Raw genomic sequence first — 22062 nt, 5'->3', positions numbered from 1 at the left:
AGATTTTTCAAGATGCCTTAGTATTGGTAGAGACTGCATCTCATGTGGGATGTATCTGGAGTTTTATTATTTGTTTTATAGTGTCATTTCAATGTAATGTGCTGTTCTTTGTGTCTTTGTTGTCTCTTTTTTTTCTTTGTCCCCCCAACAGCATTTTGTCCCGCACAGGGAAGAAGGAGAATCAAGATGCCTCCAATTTGACAGTGCCCATGACCATGTGTCTTTTTCCTGTGCCATTCCCACTCACCCCATCTCTAAGACCACAGGTCAGTTCCATCAACCCTACTGTTACTCGCTCCCTCCTTTACAGCGTCCTGCGAGATGCTCCTACTGAACGAGGCCAGCAAAGTCGGGATGCTCAGTTATCTGACTACCCATCATTGGACTATCAAGGACTATACGTGACATTGGTGACTCTGCTGGATCTAGTTCCTTTGCTACAACATGGTCAGCATGGTGAGTGAATTCTTCTTATACTCAACACGATACATAAAGATAGTAGGCATGTGCAGGCATATTTCAAAATATCTCCAAATCAGATGCCTTCAGATGTATTCGGATTAAAGTGGCCATCTTCCCAGTCTATGGCCTATTAACCATACTACCTCTTATTATGGATTTTTTGTAGACTAACTAAAGTCTGAGAGGGGAAGGTTGGCTTAATATTAATTTGTAAAACTTGAGTCATTGTTATTTGCCACAGATAAAAATGTGTGTGTGTGAGTACATAATCGCATATGCACACACAGTATTTTACTTTACTTTACTTTATTTAAATTTATAAACCGCTCCCTCTCCCCGAAGGGACTCGGGGCGGTGTACAGTCAGAGTTAAAACACCATATACATACATATACATAGAGGAGGCGATATACAAACTGTACAGTAATAATAAAATTAGAGACAACATTAAAATCTACCCCAAAAACTACCCCATAATTAAAAAATAATTGCCAGGAGGATTAAAGAATATTACTATGAATGGGCCAGGCCAGCTAATTGGAACAGGTGGGTCTTGAGTTTCTTGCGGAAGGAGCGGAGATCCGTGGTGGTTCTAATATCGGGGGGGGGGGGGGAGGTCATTCCAGAGGGTTGGGCCCATTCAATTATATATTGAATTAAGAAATGGCTTGTCAGGTTTCTTTTTATAAGCTATATTCAGGTTGTTTTGGATCTTACATTAATATTTTGTCTTAATAAGGTAAGAAATTACGTAATTGATTTTTGGTAGTAATAATTTGAGAGTCTCAGTAAATTGACAAAAATATTAAAGAAGTGACCTGGAAGCTTCAGGGTTTCCATATCTGCACCTGGAATAAATAGATATTCAGCCTGAAATTAATACACATACATATAATATTAATCACTGTATGTATACATAGCAATATTTGCAAACTTTCCAGCATGCAGCGTTCTTCATTTATTTTTTGTCATTATTTCTTTTGTGTGAAAAGTGTGTGTATCAGCTCACATGTATTCTTGCCACATGATCTGAATTCCTACTCATTGATTCTTAAATATAACCAACATTAATGACAATATATAAAACATTTTAAATAGTGAGATCACTTTAAATAGCATATATGTGTGTGTATATATGTGTGTGTGTGTGTGTGTGTGTGTGTATGTAGATTTGATGCATCAGATCAATGTGTGACAGAAGCACAGCAGTATATTAATTATTTTCAGTGTAAATTTACATTCTGTGCAAAGAATTTTGTGGTAATTGGTACAAGTGCTATAACTGAATTGAAACCCACTTTGAAATATTAGGTTCATATTTAGCTGCACGTCCAGAAATCTCATGGACTAAAAGTTCCTTGGATATTACAGTGTTGTAGAAATGGCTGTTTTGCAGCCAATACTAGACAGGTTCATGACCTACTAATTTCAATTGGATCAACTTAGTGATTGAAATCAATCATAGATACTCCAGGTATAGAATTGCTATTAGTTTCTGAATATTTGGTCCTTTCCAGATTAATGTTTCGACCTTTAATTTAGCACAAAATGTTATCCAATGAGTTAGCAAGAAATATCCTTAAGTGTCAGTACCAGGAGTTCCATCATCAGCTTTCAGAGACAGGCCAAGGATCTGCTGGATATGAGTTGTTTCTTATCAGTTTTTGGAAGTTCAAGGATAACAGTGAGGTGATGATACAAAGTGGGCACACACAAGGTTTTAAGGAATTTTCCTGTTCTTGGTATGTGTGTGTGTGGGGGGGTCAGTTTTAGTTTTAGGCTATTTTAGGGCATAAACTCTAATTTCTTGCCACTTATTGTACCTTCTACCAATGTACTTAGAGGGTGCTCCATGGGTGGCTAAAGAACCTCCGATTTTGTTTCTTTTTACTAAGTAATGATAGACCAGGCACTGCAGACTATTTCTTTTATACTTTATTGAAAAGACAGTGTCATGTCAGGGTAACAATTGCAAAGCCAAAGAAAAATCAGTAGCAAATCTTAATCTATTTAACAAGCTAATAACTATACAATAATATATTTACAGTAATTATAATAATACAACCAAAGGGGAAAAAAAGAAAAAGAAAATGAGCTTTAATTGAATTTCTACTTACATTAATCTATTTACAGTTTTTCATATTATATCCATAATTCAATAGCATCTTTATTTTCCACACTAACAGTTATTGACATTCATCAACTTGCCTCTCATTTCTCAGGCAGTGTAGACTATTGAACATAATGTTTCGACTCTAGTTTTTTCCCCATCATCTTCCTTCCCATTTCAATCTTTTTATCTCTTCTGCTAAACCTGATTAATTCACAAGAACATAAAATAGGAAAAACCCTTTCACACAGTGATTGCAATTGTGTATTCATATTGTTTGTTCTTTGTGCCTCTGACAGATCTTGGACAGTCCATTTTTTATACTACTACATGTTTGCTACCTTTTCTCAATGATGACATCTTGAGTACTTTACCGTATACAATGATCTCTACTTTAGCTACATTCCCACCGTTTCTGCACAAAGATATCATAGAGTATCTCAGCACATCATTCTTGCCCATGGCGATATGTGAGTAAATTTGGTTAATTTGTATTTGCATGTAAGTAAATCTGGCTTCACTTGTGAAGGAGAATAGCGTATCCTGCTTTGGAGGGTTGATTTTTAGAATACCCAAAGAGCTATGAATGCATGGGATGAATTGGGCAAAGGATTCAAAAGTATTTATTTTTTAAAAAAATTGGGCATCCATATTATCATAAGGTGCGTCTGGGTGGTATACATTCATAAAAAAATTATGTACATTAAAACAAATAAATTAAAACCAAAGTTTAAAAACTAAAGACATGCAGGGTGGGCAAGGGAGGTGGAATGTGGGGAGGTAGGATCTGCTGTTAATCACTTCCAGTGTGCTGTTCCCTCATTGGGGTCCAAGGCCAACTGGCAAAGCCAGGTCTGTAGGCCTTTACAAAAAGATAGGAGGCTTGGGGCCGACCTCATGTCGGAGGGCAAGATGTTACAGGGGGCAGGAGCAACAGCAGAGAAGGCCCTCCTCCTGGACTCTGAATTCAAAAGTATTCCTTGTACTTCTTAGCTTCCAGCTTTTGTTTTTAATAATTAAGAGCTGTAGATGGATGATTCTAGGTAAATAGAATCGTTGTGGTAAATAGTTTTCCCACAAGCTTACTTAAGGTCTTTTGAATCTCCCAAAGTTGTGTATATCCCCATGGGAATTCCACTATTTCCATATGCCACAGGATTGGGCCTATTTTGCACTGATATGCAAAATCCTCTTTCAAGAAAATAAAATTCAGAAAAGACAATGCATTTAGGGTTAATATAAGAGGTCGTTCTTTAATTGATAAGAAATCTGGTAGCCATTCCCAAAACAATCAACAAATTCGGTCTGCCCTTCTCTCACAAAATAGAGAAATTAATATCAAAAGAGCAGGAGAAAACAAATCAAAACTTTCATACCCTAATCTGTTTAGATAGATGTTTCTCATTTGAAGGTAGAGTACTTGCCAAAATTTTAGCATTGTTACTTTAGTCTTTTTCCCAATACACCTTATTAAACAGATTTCTGACATATTTTTTTTCTTGAGGTTTACAGTATTCAGACCAGCTTGCTTGCTGCAAAACAGGTTTCATGTTAACACTTTAGGAATTGGGAGCTCAATCTGATTGCTGTGAACAGTTTCTCTGATGCTCAATGGATACGTTTCCATTTTAAAAAGACTTTTCATTAAAAAAAATAAGGTGGCGTGCATTAAATTTATTGCATCCCTAGAGGCCCCATTAATATTGGAAAATAAAGGCTAATTGCAATCCAATGCTTGTTTGGAAGTATGCCTTAATATAGCAAGAATAGATTAATTGCACCTTCTTTTAATGTATATTTTATCCAGAGCTCATACTACTGACATAACGTTATTTCTCTTTTAAATGTCCTCTTCTCAAATGTTTGATTTCCTATTCCTTGTTTTGTATTCACCAGAACAAGCTATTTTCAATGTTTGAACAATATATGCACCTCCCAAATCATGTAGCGTTTAGGTTTCTGTGAGAATCTTTCAGAACTTCTCACCTCCATCAAAACTCTTAATGCATTTTTTAAAGAAAAACACCTGAAATAATTGGCTTGTGAGCCTCTGGATGGCTGGGATGATGGTTTGCCTCAGATTTGTCCACTCTTGAGCTATATAATTTTCTACTCCCCCTTTATTCTTCTTGCATTATTGTCACTTGGATAAAAAATTGTTAATCTTTTGTTATGTAAAGCTCCATATTTACTATACTATACTACACTACACTACATTACACTACACTACACTACATGCACACACATATCTATCTATAGGAATAAGCAGACTTTAAAATTGGGTGGGAATATTAAGAATGATGTTGAGAAAGAGAAAGGCATAGAATTTGTATTGCTAGTATGGTGGGCAGGTATCCCATTTTCCTGAGAAGGATCTTCTATTTAAAACAGGGGTTCCCAACTAGGGTGCTTGCTCCCCCACTAGGTGCAGGATGGAATTTCTGGGGGTACAACAAAGATAGTTTGCATCCCTTGCGAGGTGGAATTTCAGACAAAGAGTATCATTAGATTCATTAGTGATGAATCACAAGTCACAATTTCTTTTATAGGGAGTTCAAACATTAATCAAATATTTCCTAGGGATGTGGGGTATAGAAAAGATTGGGAACCATTGCTAAATGTTTGTTTGAGGATAGAAATTCTTACTAAAGTCTGTTCAGTTCCAATCTGGTTTAGAAAAAGAAATGTAAGAAGAAAAATCTCAGGTTTGAAGTTGCCTTTTCCATCTTTGTAGTAACCTCGGTCATTATGGCCTAAACATGTATTTTTTAACTGTCCCTATTTTCTAAAAAGTACAGAATCGATTCAAAAATAAATATTTGTTTAATTGCTGCCATTTATTTTTGGTTACTTCCATCTATTGGTGGACATAGCATTGTCCAGTTCAAGTGCAGAAGTAGCACACCATTGTTAGAATGTACATTTTAAAAAGCTGAAAATATTTTCAGAAATCAGCTTTCCTGTGATATTATATATGTGTAGATTGTGATATCTAAAAGCTGAAATGGGTCTTTGACATTTTAAAGAATTAACTGGAACATTTGTGAGTACTTTTCTCCAATTGGTTTTCTTTTATTTTTATGGTATGGATTCTTCATTGGTTTAATCGAAGAGTCATGTGTGTACCTTTCTCCTAAGCAAGAAAAATCTTCAGATTTTAAAGTATTTCAAGTATTTTAGAGTTCCAGTTTGAGCTACAGTGTATATGTGTAGTAGGTAGAACTGTGTTCCTGTATCAAAGAAGTAATTTTAGCACCATGGTCTTATCCTGGGAGTGAGATGGGTGGTTCCAAAATTAATTAATTAAAGGAATGGACATATAAAGAGGGGGAAATAGCAAAAACCAGCCAGACAACTTTACCAACATGGCTGAAGGACTACAGATTAATGTTCTGTGGGGAAGGAGCACAGAGCAAAGTAGCTTGCAAAGTCTGCTGAATACTACTAAATTTTTTTTAAAATTCACTACAGCTTCTGTCATGTTTGTCAAGTTGAAAAAAAAGAGATCTCTATAAGCATTTCATTTTGGGAGTAACAATATGCTCTGACAAAATATTCAAAATAAGACCCAAACTTCTTGCAGGTTTTGGCAACAAGATTTAAATTGTGTGACATATTTTATAGCCAGACTCAATTGTGGCTGATCTTGAGCTGAGCAAAATGGACTCTGCTGGGCACTTGAATATGAGATAACAACAAAATACCAGATCTATTGGACAGTTGAGGAAATCATGTTGAAAGAAAACACATTACTTCTTTAAAAAACACTACACACTATTTTTTTAAAAAAACATGTGGACATCCAAATTATCAGAAATCAAGCATAATTTTAAAACATTGCATCTTTATTGAACATAGGAGAGACAGGGAAAATGAATTTAAAGTACAGGTAGTCCTTGATTTACAACAATTAATTAAGTGACCATTCAAAGTTACAATAGCATTGAAAAAAGTGACTTATGACCATTTTTCATACTTACAACCATTGCCGCATCCCCATGGTCATTCTGATGCTTGGAGCTAGTTCAGATTCTTCAATGACAAGTGGGATATTACAATGCTAGCAACTATAGAATTGGTAGAGCATTTCTTTAACTTCATAAAGGTAAGCTGAAACCAGTAGCCTATTCTTCCAAAATATTCTTGGATCCAGACAAAATGCCTGATTTCGGGAAGACATAAGGATAGTTGCAAAAGGATAGTTGTTTGAACAGTTCCCATATATCAGGGGTGTCCAAACTTGGGAACTTTAAGACTTGTGGACTTCAACTCCCAGAATTCCCCAGCCAGCATGGCTGGCTGGGGAATTCTGGGAGTTGAAGTCCACAAGTCTTAAAGTTCCCAAGTTTGGACACCCCTGCCATATATGTATGTCTGTGTGGACAGACAGACAGACAGATTTGGAGTGGGTACCACCGAGAGATCAGAAGTCTTTTCTTCCAGTTATGAGACAGCAAATTCTTACTGCATAGTGATTTTTTTTAAACACAGGAAGATCCATTTCTAGCTCTATTACGTTATAACACAAATCTTATTCATGAAATCAAGTATACATGAGGAGAACTAACTATAGATCAACAGCGTCCACCCCTAATTCCATCTTTGGAAGCAAACTGGCACACTCCTGTGCTTGATTTCAAGGAAATCCATGCAATGGATACAAAGAGAAGAACAAGCATGTGTTAATTGGGGAATAAGGAAAAACAGGCAAAGACTGAAAGCTTTGTCACTGCAGTTACTACTGTATATGTAGAAGTTACTGTAACTATAGTTAATTCTATTTAATCTAAGGCAGTTTATGTAGAACAAAATTAGGAATTTGATCTGCTACACATTCCGATATATCTAAGCCACAGTTGATTGTGGCTTATTGTAAAAGTCAGATCATTGCCTATCAATCATTTAACATCATCAAGCAACAAAGGTCTGGACATTGTTGAGAATGAGGTTCAGAAAACATGCAAAAGGCATATCAATGGCAAATGTTGACATTATTCTACCCAGCCAGGTATGAGAATAGTAACTTCTTGAATGAGCTATTATTTGGTAGGAGTTTGAGAATAATCTTAAACTGCCCTGCAGGCTTGAAGAAGACTCTCTTGGGTCAATTGTATTGGCATTTTCTTATTTGTGCTTAACCACATCAAAGACATATCTTGGCAGCCTTTTTTCTGTTGTGTCCTCATGATTTTACTTTCATCCCATGAGTGACAGACCTACCGTAAGTTGTCCTTATTTATACCAACTGTCCTCTTTATTTAGTTTTAAGGGAAGACTGAAATTGTATAAAGTTTATTAGGTTTGTCAGCTTGGAGGGAAATCAGGTGATGGCAGCAACCTGAAATGGGCAGGCTAAAAACTGCAGTTAGGGACGATAGATTACATGTTGGTATAGTTTTCTGCCAGGTCAAGAATGAATGGCTAGTGCTAATTCAGCAATGTTGAAAGGCCTTCTGTATGCTACAATAAAATGGGAAAAATCAGATACATAAATAAAGGAGACAATTTGAATAATAGAGAAACAACAGAGAAAGATATTACAGGTAGTCCTCGACTTACAATCACAATTGAACCCAACATTTCTATTGTTAAATGATGTTAAGTGAGACATTAGTTAAAAGAATTTTGCCCTATTTTACAACTTTTCTTGCCACAGTTGTTAAGGGAATCACTGCGGTTGATAAGTTAGTAACCCGGTTGTTAAGTGAATCAGGTTTCCCCATTGACTTTGCTTGTCAAAAGGTTGCAAAAGATGATCACATGACCTTGGGACACTGCAATGGTCATAAGTATGAACCAGTTACCAAGCATCTGAATTTTGATCACCTGGTCATGGGGATGCTACAGACGTTGTAATTGTGAAAAATTGTCATGCCACTTTTTTCATTGTCTTTTGAATGGTCATTAAACGAATTGGTGTAAGTTGAGCACTATCTGTATAGGATAAGGTATTAATTCCATATTTGAATGAACTGCTTATGATATTAATGAGACAATTTATATTGCTAACTGCTAATATTTTTTCTTCTTTTCTTTGAAGTGGGCTCTTCAAGGAGAGAAGGGGTACCGGCTCATGTTAATCTTTCTGCATCTTCAATGCTAATGATTGCAATGCAGTATACGACCAATCCTGGTATGTACTGGCTGCCATGGCTGTTTCTCGGAAGAGCAGAACTATTTGAGAGTGCTTTTAATTCCTGTGTGCTTATTTTTAAAAGGAGTTGAAAATGGCTCTTTTAACATATCTAAGCCTAGTACCTGAAGTAGCTATTATGGTGCTAATTAATTTCACAATGATGCAATGGTACATTTCAAGATCTGGAAACAGGACCATAAGCTCTATTTTAACACCAGGAAATGGGGCAGGTTTTTTTAAAATCACAATTTATTTAGTGATAATTGCTAACAACTCTGAAGTTCGTGTTAAATTTATATTAAAAGGTGTTGATTGCTTCATATTTCACATTTGGTAAAGTTTGTAATGTTAAGGCCTGCTTGGAAACGGATAAATTTTGCCTCCTTCTGTTTAATAAATTGATTACAGGTAAAGAGAGACAGAAGAATGGTTACATTAGTGATAATAAGCGGTTCATATGGGTGTCTATTCAGTTATTACCTATGGTGGGCTTTTAAAGAAAAAAAATAACAGCCTAATGTTTAATTAATGAAAATTTCCACTATTATGTGGATATGCTGTTGAAAAATGGATCAATTGATCTCTAAGTAGCTGATTACAGATGTCCCTCCACACAATGGTTAGCAACAAAGCATTCTTTCTTTAGCAAGGTCTGTTATGGTAAAATAATGCTTGGTTATTTTGGAAATGGCCTGATTTATTTGTTCTCTGTTTATTATCAGGGATGCACTAAAATCTTGGGGGGGGGGGGATTCAGATTGCTAGCTTTTATTCTTATTGGATAGTGATTATCCAATTTGACTTTTGAAATCTCTCAAGTTATTTGATTTGCCAGAAAGTTAGTAATTAAACAATAAATAAGGTATTTTGTCATTTAATGAGATTTGCTTCTGTTTGTCTCTTCTTTCCCAGTGTATCACTGTCAGTTACTGGAATGTCTTATGAAACACAAACAGGAAGTATGGAAAGTAAGTTTGGGACCAGATGGCTTTTATGGAAACAGTACTGTATGGTGATTAATAATAAGTTAGTAACTTTGAATTACTAAATCATTTTGAAAATGCACTTCTAATTCCTTTCCTGAAGTTACAGAATACAAATCCATTGTAGGATGGCATAAATTTATGCATGTATTTATTTTTTATATTATTTTATATTATATTATATTATTTTATATTATTTTATATTATTTTATATTATTTTATATTATTTTATATTATTTTATATTATTTTATATTATTTTATATTATTTTATATTATTTTATATTATTTTATATTATTTTATATTATTTATATTATTTTATATTATTTTATATTATTTTATATTATTTTATATTATTTTATAATGTTATTTTATATTATTTATATTTTTTAATATTTTATATTATTATTTTGTCAAACATGTAAAAGATAACAGGTATAAGTATAAACATAAATATGAACATAGTAAATGGGTACAAATAAATGGAGATAGTAGAACAGGGATGGAAGGCATGCTGGTGCGCTTATGCACGCCCCTTACAGACTTCTTAGGAATGAGGTGAGGGTGACATTAGACAGTCTTAGGTTAAAATTATGGGGGTTTGGGGATGTAACAACAGTCAGGTAGTGCATTCCAGGCATTGACCCCTCTGTTGCCGAAGTCGTATTTCTCTGTTTTAGGTTTTCCACTGAAATTCTAGGTGAACATAAAAAGAAATATGGAGAATAAACATTGATTCAGTCTTTTAGAAGACCCATGTATGCTATGAGCAAGCTTCTCTTCCATCTGCTGTCCCTTCACCCACCATTGTCTCTGAGCTTTTCCCTATGGTTTTTTCTGACCATTTGAACCCACTTGTTCTCACAGTATTAGTGGATCACAGATACTCCATCAATTTATCATGAGCTCTATTGTTGTCATATGAATCTGCAGCAAACTTAGCTCTTGAAGAATTTCTTGCCAATCCATTCCACCATTAATGGCAACTCTTGCCTTATCCTGCCTTCTGTCTCCTTTGCCTTAGCATTAATTGGGCAACATTTTTTTCCCCAGCCAACCCATATTCTTGGAACTTAATAGAAATGTTGGGTCCTTTAGCCTGGCTTTTTGATGGATCATCTCTTTCCTATTTGTTCAGGTTCCATATGTTTCTCCTACTTTGTGGAATGTTGCTTGTGGCCCAGAAAGAGTTGTACTCCTCTGAATTAGAATAATAGCAAGCACTACTTGCAGAAAATGTTTGGGAAAAACCCGATATAGATTTTTATATGTAAACTTTGTGAGCAAAGTTCTGGAACTGTAAATAAATGCATGGACTGATTTGGAGGCACCTTGCTCCTTAAATCTAAGTTTCTATTCCCCTGTTGCTATGGTGTATGAGCATGAAAACAATAACAATAGATTCAAAAGCAGAAGTAGTTAGTGAATGGATTTCTATAGGTAGATCAGAGAATCAGTGGTAATTAATTTTATTTAAATCTTTGGGGGATGGAGTATTCTCAGGAAAGAGACAACATTGCAATTGTGTACATGACTATTTAAAGAAATAAGTACTATATACTGACCAGTATGTAGCGTACTGTACAGGATTTCAATGTTGTGCATGTCTACTCAACTCATATGTGCCACTGAGTTCAGAGAGGCTTATTCCTTAGTCTAACTGCCTCCAAGTCTTGGGAAGGATCATTGAATTGCTAATTGTTTTCACTTTTCTATTACTTGTGTCTCACTGCACCTGTAAAGGCTGATGTTGCCTGAATTTAAATGTGTTGCACCCTCTGACTTCCTCTAGGATTTGCTATATGTAATAGCATATGGTCCATCTCAAGTAAAGCCACCTGCAGTCCAAATGCTTTTCCACTACTGGCCCAACTTAAAACCTCCCGGGGCAATAAGTGAATATCGAGGACTACAGTATACGGGTAACTGAGATCATCAAACTATGCATTAATGCTAATGCCATATATCAGCAGAAGTTTTCAATAATGTCACTGAGATATAGTTGGTTTTTTTTAAGCATTGACTCTTCTGTATAAAATGTTCATCACCCTATAATGAGCTCTGGATTAGAATCTTTGAAAATGAAAAATGGGGAAAATAGAGACAATGTTCTATCTTCCTAATTCAGAAAGCAATTATAGTTGTTTGCAAACTAGAAAGACAGTTAAATGCTGTCAAAAAGTAGGGTGTAAGTTCTTCTATAAGCATGTAATGTTTAACATAATGATGCAGGAGAAAAAGATTGAACTGATTGATCTCAGTCTGTTAGTGCATATAGTAGTTCTGTATTTTAAAGCTAGAATTTTTTTCTAGCTTTAAAATGCAGAACTACGTACTAACAGACTGAGTTGTCGCTTGATGTTCTGATGATAGATTTACCATGAATTTCTATTTTTACTCTGACTACTTTAATTCTGGGATGAATCCTGCATCCATTGGATTGCAAAAGTAATTAATATGGATGGGTGAACCAGGCCTTAAAAATAGTTTATACTGTGATTTTGGAAAGATATGCAGAATGATAAACAATACTTCACATCAGTGACGTGCGGTGAGGTTTATGGCTGGTGAGGCTGGTGACGTCATCAGGAAGGCGGGGAATGGGACCACGTGTGCTGGAGGCTGAGGCTGCCTCAGCCTCCAGCACACGTGATCCCATTCCCTGTCATCCGGGAGCGCCGACAACATTTCTGCCTCCGCAGCTCGCGGGTGCGGACGGACGGAGGTAGCCAGAGTGACACCGAGAACCTTCCCCCAGTCGCTTTCGTGGCTTCATCATCTGGGAGCGCCAACAACATTTCTGCCTCCGCAGCTCCCGGGTGCGGCCGGCCGGATGTATATAATATTATAATATACTATTATTTCATGAAGAGAGGTGAGGCTCTGCCTCCCCTGCCTTCCCTGACCGCACGTCCCTGCTTCACATTTAACATTTAAGAAAATGTTGTATAGATATGTATGTCCAACTCCAATAATTTAATCTCTGGATTCTCAGAATTCGTTTTGTTATAAGCAGACTGGCATACTTTAAATGGCATTGTATTGCTGTATTTGCTCCACTGTATTTGCCAGAGCTGGGCTACCATCCCATGGCTAAATATTTGAGGCATGAAACAGAGACATTATCAGCTGAAAGTCCTTCAGATGATATTTATGGTTTCATATAATGCTGAGTTTTACTTCTATTTTAGTAAACCTGTGGAAATTTATCCATGATGGCTTTATTTTTCAGCATGGAATCCCATTCATTGTCAGCACATTGAATGCCATAATGCAATTAACAAGCCAGCTGTGAAGGTAATGAACACTTCTGTATCCTGTAAAGCATGCCCTGTGAGTAACTATTTCAGCCTTATCCCAGCTTTTCATGGCATAGTAAGGCAATTAAAAACAGAATGGAAGGTCATTGTCTACCACTCAAACTATGGTATTGCCAAATATAACCATGGTAATCCCAATATAAAATTCCTGATAAATCCCTCTTTTCTATAAAGAGATTGTGAAAATGATTCTTTAGTCCAAGTCCATTTGTTGTTCCTAAAAATTCTACAAATAGTTCTGCTTAGTGACGTGCGGTGAGGTTTATGGCTGGTGGGTTTCAAATATTTTTAGACTTGTGGACTTCAACTCCCAGAATTCCAGAGCCAGGCATGCTCAGTTCCGATTTAAAGCGACAGCATTTGTTTTTCTCCTTTACGAAAGAAGATTCCTTCTTTCTTTTTCTTTTTCTTCTCCCTTCCCCTCCTTCCTCCCTCTCTCCCTCTCTCCCCCCTCTCTCAAACACACACACACACACACAAGTTGGATTGGACTACACACACTTTTCCCCAGCCCCGGAAGGATCCAGCCCAGCGTCACTGATTACAGGTTTGAAAAGGCACGTGGCTCTGCCTGTAATCAAACTATACTTTGAAGTTTGAAGTTTGAATTCCTCCCCCTCCCTCTGACCCACACATACCTTTTCCATCTGTTTTTGAGAGGATTTCAACTCTGGTCTTGCCTCGGGTCCTCTGAAGAAGCCCCGCCCAAACGAGCGCCCTCTACTATGAGGCAGAAGAACTGTGTGCCTCATCTACGTCAGGAATTTTTAGGCTTTTAACCCTTGCTTAACTCTGCTCAAGTGATCATAAAACGCCTAAAGTCAGATTAGATGAGGCATGCAGTTCTCCTGCCTCATAGTAGAGGGCGCTTTTTTAGAGGCTTTTTTAAACAGTTAAGCAGAGTCATCCACGGTGAGGCAGCAACTAGCTCAGCCTGACCTCAGCTCTCGCCTTTTTCCTTTTACATTTTTTTTCTTTTCATGATGACAGTGGTGAGGTCTCCCCTGACTGCACATCACTGGTTCTGCTAGACCACACAACTTAAGTGATCACAGTTGGAATTAACAACCTTGTAGTATACTTCTGCACTAAGTAGTATTGTTTTCCCTCACAAAGACACTTATTTTTTGCTCCTGTGTCCTTTGCTTTCATCCAAATAAGAACTAGAAGTCTAATGAAAATGCAAAAAATCATGAACAAAGAAAGAAAGTTCCAAACTACTTTTGCTCAAAAGGTTCCCATCTTCAAAAAAGGAAAAAAATAGATCCAGGAAACATTAGACCTATCAGCCTGATCTCAATACCAGGAAAGATTCTGGAAAAGATAAGCAACGAAATAGCGAACACCTAGAAGTAAACAAAGTAATAACCAAAAGCCAACATGGGTTTGTCAAAAACAGATCATGCTAGACTAATCTTATTGCATTCTTTCACAAAGTGACAAAATTAGTGGACCAGAGGAATGCCGTCGATATAATTTACTTGGACTTCAGTAAGGCATTTGATAAGGTAGACCATAACCTACTACTAGATAAAGTAGAAGAATGTTGGTTGGACAGCATCACCACCAGATGGATTTGTAACTGGCTGACCAACCACACTCAACGTGTAGTCCTCAATGGAACTGCATCTACATGGAGGGAAGTATTCAGTGGAGTACCCAAGGCTCTGTTTTAGGTTTAGTACTCTTTAACATCTTCATCAATGATTTGGATGAGGGAATAAATGGGGAACTCATCAAATTTGCAGATGACACCAAGCTGGCAGGAATAGCCAACACTCCAGAAGATAGGCTTAAGATACAGAAGGATCTTGACAAACTTGAACATTGGGCACTATCTAATAAAATGAAATTCAATGGTGAAAAGAGTAAGGTTCTACATTTAGGCAACAAAAACGGAATGCACAGGTACAGTATCGGTCAGCAATGGCGAACCTTTTTTGGCTCGGGTGCCACAAAGGGGGGGGGAGCGCAGGGGGATCGTGTGCGGGCGTGCCGCACCCATAATGCAACGCGCGACCCCCCCCCATTTTTACATGCTTTTTTCGCCCTCCCCAGGCTTCAGAGGCTTTATATGAGCCTGGGGAGGGCGAAAAGAGCCTCCCCCACCCCCCCCGGAGGCCCTCTGGAGGCTTCAAAGGACCGTCCGGAGGCTTCCCTGAAGGCTTCGGAACGCTTAAAACAACCCTCCAAGCAAACAAGAAGTGACTTCCGGTTTGCAAGGAGGGTCATTTTAAGCGCTCCGAAGGCATCAGGGAAGCCTCCAGACGGTCCCTGAAGCCTTTGGAACGCTTAAAACCACCCTCCGAGCAACCCGGAAGTCACTTCCGGTTTGCTCGGAGGGTCGTTTTAAGCACTCTGAAGGCATCAGGGAAGCCTCCGGACGGTCCCTTAAGCCTCCAGAGGCTCTTTTCGCCCTCCCCAGGCTCCTATAAAGCCTCTGAAGCCTAGGGAGGGCGAAAAATGGCTTTTTAAAAGGTGAACTCAGCTGGCCAGCGCGCGTGCCCTGACAAATGGCTCCGCGTGCCAAGTGTGGCACGCGTGCCATAGGTTCGCCATCACTGGTATAGGTGGTACCTTGCTCAGTAGTAGTAACTGTGAAAGGGATCTTGGAGTCCTAGTGGACAACCATTTAAATATGAGCCAGCAGTGTGCAGCAGCTGCCAAAAAAGCCAACACAGTTCTAGGCTACATAAACAGAGGGATAGAATCAAGATCACGTGAAGTGTTAATATCACTTTATAATGCCTTGGTAAGGCCATACTTGGAATACTGCACTCAGTTTTGGTCGTCACGATGTAGAACAGATGTGGAGACTCTACAAAGAGTGCAGAGAAGAGCAACAAAGATGATTAGGGAACTGGAGACTAAAACATATGAAGAACGGCAGAAACTGGGTAGGTCTAGTTTAATTAAAAGAAGGACTAGGGGAGACATGATAGCAGTGTTCCAATATCTCAGGGGTTGCCACAAAGAAGATGGAGTCAAACTATTCTCCAAGGCACCTGAGGGTAGAACAAGAAGCAATGGGTGGAAACTAATCAAGGAGAGAAGCAACTTAGAACTGAGGAGAAATTTTCTGACAGTTAGAACAATTAATCAGTGGAACAGCTTGCTTCCAGAAGTTGTGAATGCCCCAACACTGGAAGTCTTTAAGAAGATGTTGGATAGCCATTTGTCTGAAACAGTATAGGGTTTCCTGCCTAGGCAGGGGGTTGGACTAGAAGACCTCCAAGGTCCCTTCCAACTCTGCTATTGTATTGTATTGTATTGTATTGTATTTCTATAGAACTGATGTTTTAAAAAACAGGAACAAGAGCTGTGGTGGTATAATGGTTAGAATGCAGTATTATAGGCTAATTTTGTTGACTGCCAGCAGTTCAATCCTGTCCATTTCAAGATTGACTCAGCCTTCCATCCTTTCGAAGTCAGTAAAATGAGGAGCCAGATTATTGGGGGCAATATCCTGACATTGTAAACTGATTAGAGAGGGCTGTAAAGTATTATAAAGTAATATATGTCTAAGTACTATTGACAGTATTATTGCTAACTATAGAATAGAATAGAATAGAATAGAACAGAACAGAATAGAATAGAATAGAATAGAATAGAATAGAATAGAATAGAATAACAGAGTTGGAATAGACTTTGGAGGTCTTCTAGTCCAACCTCCTGCTTAGGCAGGAAACCCTAACCACTACAGACAAATGGTTATCCAACATCATCTTAAAGAAGAAGATGGAGCATTCACAACTTCTGGAGGCAAGTTGCTCCACTGATTAATTGTCCTAACTGTCAGGAAATTTCTTCTTAGTTCTCTAAGTTGCTTCGCTCCTTGATTAGTTTCTACCCATTACTTCTTGTCCTACCCTCAGGTTCTTTGGAGAATAGCTTGACTCCCTCTTCTTTGTGGCACCCCTGAGATATTGGAACACTCTATCATGTCTCCCCTAATCCTTCTTTTCATTACCTAGACATACCCAGTTCCTGCAACCACTCTTCATATGTTTTAGCCTCCAGTCCCCTAATCATCTTTGTTGCTCTTCTCTGCACTCTTTCTAGTGTCTCAACATCTTTTTTACATTGTCGCGACCAAAACTGAATAAATCCAACACTTTATTTTGAATAGAGTAATGCTATAATTTATTCAAAGTTACACTGGTTATGAAAAGTAAATCCATATTCTCTCTACTGCAGTTGTGTTTTGTGGTCTTTAGTATCTGAATGTTTGTGATGCTGATGACAAGAGTCATATGTCTGATGCTTATGAACTGATATTTTAACTTTTGAGCCAAATTTTAATGCAAAGATAAAAATAAGATTTTATGATAATCAGAGTAGATTTACTCTATACAAAGTTTTATAGACTGAATCCTTATGGTAAATGTTGTTTCCACTTGTAATCCTAATATGTTAATGCTAAATATTTTGTGAATAGAAGAATAATTCAACCCATAGATTCTAGTTTGAGTAACACACACTATAAAGAGTAAGGAATGATAAATTTCATATATCACACTTAACTATGATTTTATTAATTCTGTTTTATTCACCCAGAAGTGGCTGGGAATACATACATTAAATTAAGCTGTGAACCATCCTTTACAAAGGCACATGAAATGTGTTAAATAGACTACATTATAGCATGTTGGCATAACGTGATATGCAACTCAGACTAGGAAGCAAAGTCATATTCTCTTTTGATAATTTAACTAACAGTCTGCTCCTTTTCCCCCTCCAGACTAGCATATTAGTTTGCTTGCTGAATCTCAAAATGTGTCAGACTACCTTATTACAAATTATGACATTATGTCTTAATATCTTGTTTACTGAATCAGTGCTGCAAAATATATCAAACAAACATTCAAAAAATTAATAATATAACCATTTGTGCCATTGTCCGTCATCACAAGCAATCCTTTCTTCATATTCAAGCACTAGGGTAAAAAGGAAATCCAGGACCTATAATGTTAATTTCTTTCATTCAAAATATACCTGTCCTGGGAGGGTGCTTTTGGGGAATGAGACACTAATTCCATGCTTCCTGTGTATTTCAGATGTGCGTAGACCCTTCTTTATCAGTGGCTTTGGGTGATAAACCACCTCCTCTCTACCTTTGTGAAGAATGCAGCCAAAGGATTGCAGGGTGGGTAAATCAAGAGATGTAACACACACACACACAGAACGAGGGAGAGAATGAGAACTGGAGATAAACTTAAGATACATTTCTTTTAAAAACTTGTTAAACTTTTTAGTTTAGTTTAGTTAAACTTAATCAGTTGGAGCCTGATTAAGTTAAAGTGACACTGAAATAGAAAGCAAGCAGAAAAAACAACTATTTAATTTACAGGTCTGGGCAAATACAGCAGTTTGATTTTCTAAGTTGAATAAAAAAAATACATTTGCTTTATTAAGTCACACAGGCCATTTGACACTGCAGTCTGCAGGAAATATGTTATCAATAAAAACAGAGCTGGGAGTAGTGTCCATGTCCTGACTGCAATTAAGCAAAAAGATTTAAGATTCAAAGATGCAGGAGGTAAAGGTGTATAATAGAAGGAGTCAGGATTTTCCAAGTATTTAAAGAAAAATTGTCCTGCTGGATCCCTCTGTATGATATGGTTGGCTAGACTATTTTTGATCTCAGTCTTTAGTAAAATCTATATACTACTACAACTCTTATGTCTTACTTTTAACTGGGTGAAACAGTGTATCACGGGCAACAATTTTAGTACCAAGATACTTCACATGGGCTAACTTTGAGAATGTGTCCAAAATCCAGGACCCAGGACTCATGTGATCCAGACCCTTGGCAAATTTGTGATTGCTTCAGTGCTACCATGCTGTCACATGGATCTATAACAGAGATGGGAAACCCATATCACCAAAGTCATATATTGTCTTTGACTTAAGTTCAAGCATCAGTTAGCTACTCCTGTTTATAGCATCTCTGAAAATACATCCAACCATCATTCACCTGGTTGTAACAGTAGATGTGGATGGGCTTTATTGGTGACTAAGTGGCATTAGAGGACAGGTGGCTCAGTGGCTAAGACGCTGAGCTTGTCGATCAGAAAGGTCGGCAGTTCAGCGGTTCAAATCTCTAGCACTGCGTAAGAGAGTGAGCTCCCATTACTTGTCCCAGCTTCTGCCAACCTAGCAGTTCAAAAGCATGTAAATACAAGTAGAAAAATAGGAATCACCTTTGGTGGGAAGATAACAGCGTTCCGTGCGCCCTCGGAGTTTAGTCATGCTGGCCACATGGCTACAGAGACGTCTTCGGACAGCGCTGGCTCTTCGGCTTTGAAACAGGGATGAGCACCGCCCCCTAGAGTCGAGAACAACTAGCACATATGTGTGAGGGGAACCTTTACCTTTAAGGGGCATTAGAAGTCACAACTCAAAAAGGGTGAAGAAAGGGAGAGGGGAGAAGTGAGCTTTCTACGTACTTTAAGGTCTGGTTCTTCCTGCTGTTGCCTTCTGCTTAGCCCTTATCCAGCACTGTTATATTCCCTGAAGGAATTCAATCTTGGTAAGAAAAAAACAAATCCTATTCATTTTGTATAGCATTAAATTGTAATGTAAGGCCATGTATTCCCTCTTCATTTTTTGTTTCTTAAGTAAATACAACTTCTCACTGTTACAGCATTTGCTTTAATGAGATACTCAGAATGGAACTCATATTATTTTATTAAAATAGCAGTGTTAAGAATGAAATTTAACCCAGGGTTGTTAATTAAGTGGAGAAAATACATTATTTTTTGGGCTAAGTTTTAAAATCCAATTATTATCAAAATTGGAAGTATGTGGCTACCAATTCCTGGACATGTGGATCAGAAGGTATGATTTTGGGCTGCTGCTTTATCAATGCTTTATCATTATAACGATGCCACTCGCAAAGGATTACTAAAATGTGTTCTAATCTTATAAAAGTCTTCTTTGTGTCAACATAATCCTTGCTTTAAATCTAAAGTAAAAATAATTAATTTGGAAAGAAGGCCAAGCTTTATACAGGGATGAGGTATTTGACACTTAGAGCTACTTATTCTCTTTTTTTAGTATTTTATCATTTTGCCAAATATATTTTTTCCCTCTGTATATTTTGGTATCTTCTAAATTAGAGTGTTCTTTGTAACAAAAACAATAGGCAGGCAGACTTGGAATAAATGAATGACAAAGAGGCGAACGTTGTCCAGCTGCCAGCTGCCGTTTTAGAAGTAAAAATAAAGCTTGGATCTTAATTAGGTGTCTGGGAGCTTTTCCCTTCATGTATGTTTAATGGAGGTTCCATTAATTGGGGAATTAATTTTAGGCAATGTCTCCCATAAAGTCTTTTCTCTCTCTTCATTCTCCCAGGCGTATAAAACAGCTTTTCAGAAGTATAAGATTAGCAGAAGTAGAAGAACTAATAAAACTTTCCCCTTCAACTTGTAGAAATACCTGCAGGAATTCTTCTCAGATAATTCTTAAGAACTTCGTCCCCGTACATAATCATTATATTGAAAACGTGGCTGTTTCATTGAAGGGATATAGATGACATCACAGTCCATTCTAATTCGTTTTCTTTTTTCTTTTAAGGGATCACAGTGAATGGTTGGTTGATGTTCTTTTACCACAAGGTAAGACTGAATTTAACACCAGAGAAAGTAATATTCACAGTATGGATATTGTGGATATTGTGGATTCATAAATAGTAATATTTATAAAATAATGGACTTGTGAAATGCTATTAGGATATTCAAGGGGTATTCATAGTTGGATGGAAAGCCTTTGCGTGTACAAAATCTCAGGTTCAGTTTCTTCCTTTTTCAGCTCAACAGTCAAATAGTGGTGAAAACAATTTCATCTTTCTTAGAATGTAAGAGCTTTATCATCATCTTTGGTGCAGGCAAACCTGGGGTAAATGGACATACAATCTGAAATAAAATCGTTTTCTAGGTTACTATTTCAGGATTATTCTTTAAGAGGTGATGTTATTCTCAAAGTGATTAATTCTTATTCTTGAAAATCTAAGACCCTGTCTCTCATTAAATAGACGCTGAACTTAATCAGATTTGAAATAGACTCAATATAATCCATAGATCTTGAGTAGCTTTCTTTTAACTGTGATTACATTTGGATTCATGATGTTTAGTAGGATATAATGGCCATTGGTTTTAGGGCTAATGCCATGGGGAACCATCACAATATATCTGATTTTTAGTCAGATATAATGATGTTGGGTTGGACAACCTGTGGCCCTCTAGATGTTGCTATACTCCCAGAATCCCTCACAATTATTCCAAGGGTTGAGAAGTGAAGCAACATTTGCATGCCCTGTGTTTGCTGAAAGATTAAAAAAAAAAAGGGAATCCTTGCTTCAGACCTTCCAATTTATAAATGGATGTCCTGGATGATACAGACACACATTTGGTAGCTTTAACACTCCTTTATATATACCTGTAGGTAGTAATGGAAAGGGCTGAAAGGTTTTTTTCCCCATATCTCTGCTATTTATCAGTGTTCATCAGGGATTTGCTGTTAAATTCAGGAGGGAAATAAGCATTTTTTTGGTTCTGAACTTTCAGTGAAACTGAACTGCCTGTCTTTGTTAAGGAGGATTGTGAAGGGAATAGCAAGTCCAGGTCGTCCTTGATTTATAACCATTTATTATCAACCATTTAAAATTACAATTGAAATGAAAAAAATGACTTATGACTTGCACTTATGGCCATTGCAGCACACAGTGAAAATATAGGCACTTGGCAATGGCACATATTTACAACAATCCTGGAGTCATGTGATTACTATTTGCAACCTTCCTAGCCGGCTTCTGTCAAGCAAAGTCAACGGAGGAAGCTGGATTTGCTTAACAATCCTGTGATTCACTTAACAACTGAGGCAAAAAAGTCATAAAATTGGACACAGTTCACTTAGCAGCAAGCTTGCTTAGCAACAGAAATCCTGATATCGTTTGTAAGTCAAGGGCTACCTTTACTGAAATTGTTCAAGCATATTATTTTAACAATTTCAATCAATCAATTTCAAGCAAACAATCAAACATACAGTATACT

General features: G+C 37.3%; 1 protein-coding gene across 10 annotated transcripts in view; it reads left to right on the top strand.

Annotated features, from left to right (window-relative positions):
* The window catches only part of UNC79 (unc-79 homolog, NALCN channel complex subunit), a 139092-nt gene that overhangs the window by 10724 nt on the left and 106306 nt on the right, over nt 1-22062 (top strand). For all 10 annotated transcript variants that reach the window (XM_081939435.1, XM_081939440.1, XM_081939437.1 and 7 more), the window contains exons 2-9: nt 152-456; nt 2871-3041; nt 8612-8704; nt 9620-9675; nt 11482-11611; nt 12922-12986; nt 18067-18155; nt 20588-20628. In XM_081939435.1, the coding sequence (XP_081795561.1) occupies nt 210-456; nt 2871-3041; nt 8612-8704; nt 9620-9675; nt 11482-11611; nt 12922-12986; nt 18067-18155; nt 20588-20628 (892 nt within the window). In that variant the 5' untranslated portion in view covers nt 152-209. The remainder of the gene's footprint in view (nt 1-151; nt 457-2870; nt 3042-8611; nt 8705-9619; nt 9676-11481; nt 11612-12921; nt 12987-18066; nt 18156-20587; nt 20629-22062) is intronic.

The sequence above is a fragment of the Natrix helvetica genome (genome assembly GCF_964273705.1).
Source record: "Natrix helvetica genome assembly, chromosome: 1".
Lineage (NCBI taxonomy): Eukaryota > Metazoa > Chordata > Lepidosauria > Squamata > Natricidae > Natrix > Natrix helvetica.
This window is presented reverse-complemented; position numbering and strand designations above follow the sequence as displayed.